This window comes from Malania oleifera, chromosome 5 (genome assembly GCF_029873635.1).
Source record: "Malania oleifera isolate guangnan ecotype guangnan chromosome 5, ASM2987363v1, whole genome shotgun sequence".
Classification (NCBI taxonomy): Eukaryota; Viridiplantae; Streptophyta; class Magnoliopsida; order Santalales; family Ximeniaceae; genus Malania; species Malania oleifera.
In genome coordinates this window covers 44,551,103-44,557,477 of record NC_080421.1, presented here as the reverse complement: position 1 = coordinate 44,557,477, position 6,375 = coordinate 44,551,103, and the positions used below count along the sequence as shown (strand labels likewise).

Here is a 6,375-nt window from a genome sequence, read left to right as displayed (position 1 = left end):
GAATTAGTGGAAAAGTGAGCAGTTAAAAGAGATTGCCAATGGTCCAATCTAGGGTGATGAGAATGCATGCGAAGGTGAGTATATGTTGAGTCTCAAATCTATCTAATTATTAATCCAATTAATTAATGTTTTAACTGGATTAATTGTTTTTTTAGATATTTTAGTAATTTAGCATTTGTTGTTAATAAAAAACAATGGTCATAAGGAGATTTATTGACCTTATAAAACTACTAGATGTCTCCACATTTAATTTTTTCTTAATTTTCAATTATATCACCAATTTTTTTTTTTTTTTTTAACAATATTGATAATTAAAGAGAAAAATATTTCCATTTTGTTTCCCTTCTTTTTCTTGTCTTTCCTTCATTTAGTCAAAATTCTTAAAACTCCAAAATATTAGAGAAACAAAAGAAAAATATGGAAAAATAAAATTTTATTTTTAATAATGGCTAGTATAGAGTGAAAATACGTTTGTACCCTTATAATCGAAAGGTACCCTAAACTCGAAAGGCACCCCAAAGCGTTCTTTCCCTTGCGCTCTGTTTCCTGCTCCCAAACACGGCGTTCACGATAAACCCTCTTCTGAACCCTCACGGCCTCCTTCTTTTGAGCCCTTACGGCCTCCCCCACTCTGCTCGGTCTCTCTCTCTCTCTCTCTTCAATGGCGTCACGAAGAGGGGGAGTGAGTCTACCGGAGAGGCGAGAGAGAAGGATCAACAAGAGCCAACAAGGGGTGCTCTCTAAGGTTTCCGCAACATTCTCTCAATCTCCAATTGTGTACCAGGGTAAGCGTGTGGCGTCCGACGCCGCCTTCGTGACGAAGAAGCTCCTAAAGAGCACCGGGAAGGCCGCCTGGATCGCCGGCACCACCTTCCTCATCCTGGTTGTGCCGCTCATCATCGAGATGGACCGCGAGCAGCAGTTGAATGACCTGGAGCTCCAGCAGGCCAGCCTGCTAGGCACCCCTCCCGTTGTCTCGCACAAGTAACTCTCTCTTCTCTCTTTCTATCTCTCGGGCATTTCATCACAACCCTTCTGTATTCCGACTTCCGGGGGTTTGTTGGGTTTTACTGCATCACGATGATCTGTATTTTTAGGAGATGGAGTCATAGAAAATTGTAGGGTTATAGAGGGTTTTTCAATTGGAGAGTTGCTATTGGTAATGTTAGTTTTATTCCCCAACGGCCAGGGGAGATTTGGGGACTTAATATTGTATTTTTGAATTTCTATAAATTCTGTATTTTTAGTGAGCTCTGTTTAAAATCATTTAATGGTTTAATAAATCCTACAACATTTTGCTAATGGAATTTTTGTTTTTTGAGGTGTAAAGATCTTTGAACTGAAAACGAAGTTCAAATAGTATGGTTGAAGATTTTAATGTGGTAGGAGTACTGACCAGGGAGGGCATTTTCAGTCCATGTAGAGAGTTTCGAAAATCATTCTTGCCCCAAAGTTCACAGTGGGAAACCTGTATAGACATTCCAATTCAGGTCCCATTTAATCTTTACCATTCAACGTGTTTGCAAATGATCACATGTCTTGGGACAAGTCAGTTGCCTATGCTTGCTGATTTTTGTGTTTTGGAACTAGTATAGTTCCACATGATAAAAATGCTTATCTTCCTGCATGGGGCAGTAGGAAAATCATTTCTTCCTTCCATTTGTTTGGCCTTTCTTGGAATGAGGGGAGTGCCTTCTTTTGCCAGCAATCTAATCAGTAAAATAACTTTTGGTTGTTACACTTTGGGATGATCAATAAACCTTTCCTTCATTTATTTTCTTGAAAGGACGTGGTATAGTCAGTTATAAATTTGCTTTAGAAAGGAAGCATTTAGGTTCGTTTGGAACTTGGAAAACATTAAGATTCAATTCAGTCAGATTTCAGTGCCCAAATAAACTCGAAATTGAGATGCCATGCGCATTACATTCTCAGGCATGTTGAAAGATGTGGTGAATGTTAGGAATAAAGAACAAATTCCCGAAACCTGTGAGAAACAAAATAGAGAAAAATAACGCCAAAGAAAAATCAATCACACGCACAAGATAATATTTACGTGGTTCGGTAATTTTGCCTACGTCCACGGAGTTGTAGGGATTTCAATATTATCAGGAAGAAAACACAGAGAGTGCGGCGATACAATGCTCTCCCTCTCGCTCTTTCGCAAGTACAACCACCCAAATCCTAATCATCCGAAAGCAATCCTTTTTATATGTTGCGCCTAGGGTTCCGTTCTGAATGGGCTCCAAAATTTTCCCGAGGGCGTTGCCCTTGGACCCCCCACAAGTACGGCTTGTACCGCTTAGTCCATGAGCGCTGCGGCTCAGGCCTTACGGCCCAAGCTTTCGCTCCATGGACTAAGCCTTAGGATAGAAATCTCTAATTAAATAGGGGTCGGGTCGGCATTCAAATTAAAACACAACTAGGCTCCCCAAAAGCCCAACAGTGAAGCTAACGCTCCCCTATATGGCTTGCCTATTCTTAGATCCCATCTGCAATCATGTTGTTGTTGATATAGTAAATTCTCAAGAAGTTTTTTGAGGTCCAAGTGCTCGCTTAACCTTTTGGGAAGGTCGATTGCCAGAGAGTGATTTTAGCCGCTCTTGAAGTTCTATGATGTACTGGACACTGGCAAAGGGAGAAGTTGCGACTCTTAAAAAGTAATTTTTTTTCTTTCTTTAAAACACAATACGAAGAACTGTCATGCTAATAATCTGTGGGACTGGCAGAATACTGGCCTAGCATACAAGAATGCTCAGCATTTTCTTTGTTGTCTCTGTTTCTCATGTTAATGTTCCATGTTTCCAGGAGTTAAAATTTAAAAAATAAAAAAAAGGAATTCTTGGAACAACTTTCAGCTGCTCTATTATATACCCTCTTCATCTCTTTTATTTCATTTTTTTTTTTAATGAAGTGCGAACATTGGTTAATGCTATCGGTAGTATTTTTGTTTGTAGCACTCAACCCCAGTTGGTCAACTCATATGTGATGGGAGCATGAAATTGAGACCTTGGATTGCATTTGTGTAGATTTGACAAAACTTACTACAAAATTATATTTACTTTCTTCTAAATTCACATACACCCAAATTCAAGTCCTGAAATCCTTGCTCCCAAACATTATCTTAGTATGGTTGTATGAGTCAACTGATGGATTTCATATGCTTTTGGAGATTAAATTGCTGCCCTGTTATTTGAACAATATGAAGTTTTTGTTTGCATTTCAAATTTACATTCATGTAATGAGTTTTGTAAGGATTCAATCATCATGATTCATGCCAATAGATGAGGACATGGAAATCTGATTGCACCTGGTTAGCACTTGAGGAACCCATAGGTGGGCTTGATACACATGGGTGAACACCAACCTGACTAAAAAACTTAAGCCTATTGGGTCTTGAATCCAACCATGTATATAAGCACCCATCATCTACTCAAATTTTCCAATATAGGCCCCTTCACTTGTGAGTTTCAAGCTGCTCTCCTTTGAATGGAAATCGTCTCCTTTATGAGAGTAAGTCTAATTTCCCGACAGTTGCTCAAGTGGGGGCTTTACCACTGGCGTCTTACACGCATTGGCTTGCATTTCACGTGCCTCCGAATCAATCCTACCCCCCACGTCTTGATCGTAGTCGAATCCATCCCAGACCCAAATGATCCTTATTAGTCTTAGTCACACACTTGGTCCTCCAACTATTTGCACGTTAGGAGAATTAGCTCCATGTTTCGACTTTTACGATGTTGCTCACCCAAAATTACAGACCGTCGGTTCTGATACCACTTATTAGCACCGAAGGAGTCCATGGTGGGCTTGATATACATGGGTGAATACCAACTTAATTCAAAAGTTTAAGCCTATTGGATCTTGGGTCTAACCATATATATAACCCATCATTCACTCAAATTTTCCAATATAAGACAAATTCACAAGTGGAATTCTCAACCCACCGAAGCATGGACCAAGAGAGCTTTCTTAGTAATTGTCTTTCATGCTGCTTTCGCTTTGCTCATCCTGCTATTTTGCCACAAAAATAAATAAAAAATCAAGTTGTTTGTATAAGATGGGTGTGTATGATCAGTTGCTTTATTCCGTTTGGTTCTCACTGTTTGAATCGCGGGCATTGGAAAATCAAATTCAACAAAAGAAAATCATAAATTGTGTGGGAAGGGACGATAATACAAAGGGCAGGGACTGAAATTTGAAGTTGAAGATTCAATAATGCATGCTATATTTTTGTTGTTAACCTTGATGTACATGGTTTGTAATGGATTTTGTGGTTACATTCATTTATCATTGGATGGAACAAGTGGCACGCCTACAGCCCATCTCACCTTTCCCTCTTTTCTTTTGATCATTTTGTTTCCTAAAATACTAATTCAAAAGTCTAAATCCTAAGGAACTAATTATTCATTTCTACATATTATTATTTATAGTTGTAGAAAATTTTATTTCCTAAAAAAAACTAATTTAAAGATCAAAAACCCTAATTCAATCTTTGAAATTGTATTGGATTTGGATATGATGTGATATAAAATTGTACTGAAATTTATTTAAATTCACTCAAATCAAAATTTAAGATTTGAAATCCATGCACATGAACGCAATATAGAAAACAAATATTTATTCAAATATCTTTTGTCTCTCCATCACAACTCCTCCCGCCCCAGTTGTTTCGTCGTCTTCTCTAATCATCTTTCAAATGTTCACCTTGGTCTGATTCAAAAATAGAAAATCCGATTCTACATTATTAATCTATTCTTTGATCTGATATGTTTTGGAGATAATTTAATAAATTAACTTGCTTAGTATTGATATGTTAAAAAATAATTTAATACTATATCAATTGATTTGTGAATATTTAAATGGATTAATTAATCTTTTGACTTTAAAATAGAAACAATTTGTGACTACATTTGGAAAAATATTATTAGTAAGTTAACTTGCATGGAAGACCAAAATAAGCTGAATTTAAAATAAATTATTTGTAAATCAATATGCATTCAAAAATTAAATTAAATTTAAAATAAATACTATTTGACATTATTGACCTATCCATTGATTTGAGGATAATGTAATAGGTCAATTGATTTGGTGTTAATTAATTTAATTATATATTACTTTATTTATGATAATTTAATAGGTCAACTTATTTAATGTCATGCTAAAATCATTAATCTATTAGGCCATTAATTAAAAATAATTTAATAATCTATTAAATATGCCCATTTAAGTTTTGAATGTAACAAAATTATAAAAATTTTACTCATCAATGGAAAATGATTTAACAATATGTAACCTATGTAGTGTATCATTATTACATATTTTATAAGATCTAATCATATTAAATGTAAGGATTTTGAAGCATGAATTTAATGCTTTAAATTATTTGGGAATAATCTAATGCTCTATCCCTTAATTTTCAGGAATAATAATTGATATTAGAATACATTAATCATCTATACAATTTGACTTTATTAATCTATCTCTTAAATTTGGGAAAAATTTATTAAGTTTTCAATAGAATTAGAGATAATTTAATACATATATCTTGAATTGATAATAATTTCATAGGTCAACTACTCTTTTGATATTGAAATTTAAATGATTTGCGATTATAATTTCATAAGTATGTTTTTGGTAAGTTAACTTGGACATATGAAAGATAATCTAAATTTAACTTTTCTTGGTAAGTTAAAACTTAGATTCTTATATTTTTAAATTATTGTATTTTTAAATATAAATTATTTTTGCTAAATTAATGGATAAATTATTAAATTAATCCTCAATAATTCGAAACATAAAATCCGTGCTTCGAAGTCATTACATTTAATGTGATTTGATTTTAACAAATTAGAGACGATATGTTATTAAATTATTTCCTACTTAAGGGATAGATTATGTGTCAAATTTGATAATTTTTCTATGTTCAAAGCATTAATGGTCAATTTTAATAGATAAGCATTAATGGTCAATTTTAATAGATTATTAAATTATTTTTAAATTAATTAACGATAGATTAAAAGTTTAGCATGAATGGTCAAATAAATTGACCTACTAAATTATTCCTCGTTCAAGAAAGAGATTATTAAATTAATTGATTCTTGACCAATTAAATTATCATCAAATTAAGGGATATATTAATAATGTCAAATTGTATTTGGTATATCTTCATAAGTTAACTTACTAATTGGCATACTCGTGACATTATATATCACAAATTATTTAGAATTTAAATTTAAAAGATTAATTAACATATTAAAATACTCATAAATCAAGAAATACACTATTAAATTATTTTTAAAGCTATTGAGAACTTAGTAAATTATTTTGAATTGAAGGAATATATTATTAAATTAATATTACATAAATTGACTTATT

The 6,375-nt window shown here is 33.5% G+C and overlaps 1 protein-coding gene across 1 annotated transcript; it reads left to right on the top strand.

Moving 5' to 3' along the window:
* Positions 1-512: 512 nt before the first annotated feature.
* On the top strand, positions 513-1,302 carry LOC131155343 (mitochondrial import receptor subunit TOM9-2-like). Its single transcript, XM_058108402.1, has one exon. It carries the CDS (start codon positions 662-664, stop codon positions 986-988), a length of 327 nt encoding a protein of 108 aa, XP_057964385.1. The 5' UTR covers positions 513-661; the 3' UTR covers positions 989-1,302.
* Positions 1,303-6,375: the final 5,073 nt, after the last annotated feature.

Coding starts and splice junctions, on each gene's coding strand:
- LOC131155343 (XM_058108402.1), top strand. CDS start 662: ATGGCGTCACGAAGAGGGGGAGTGAGTCTACCGGAGAGGCGAGAGAGA.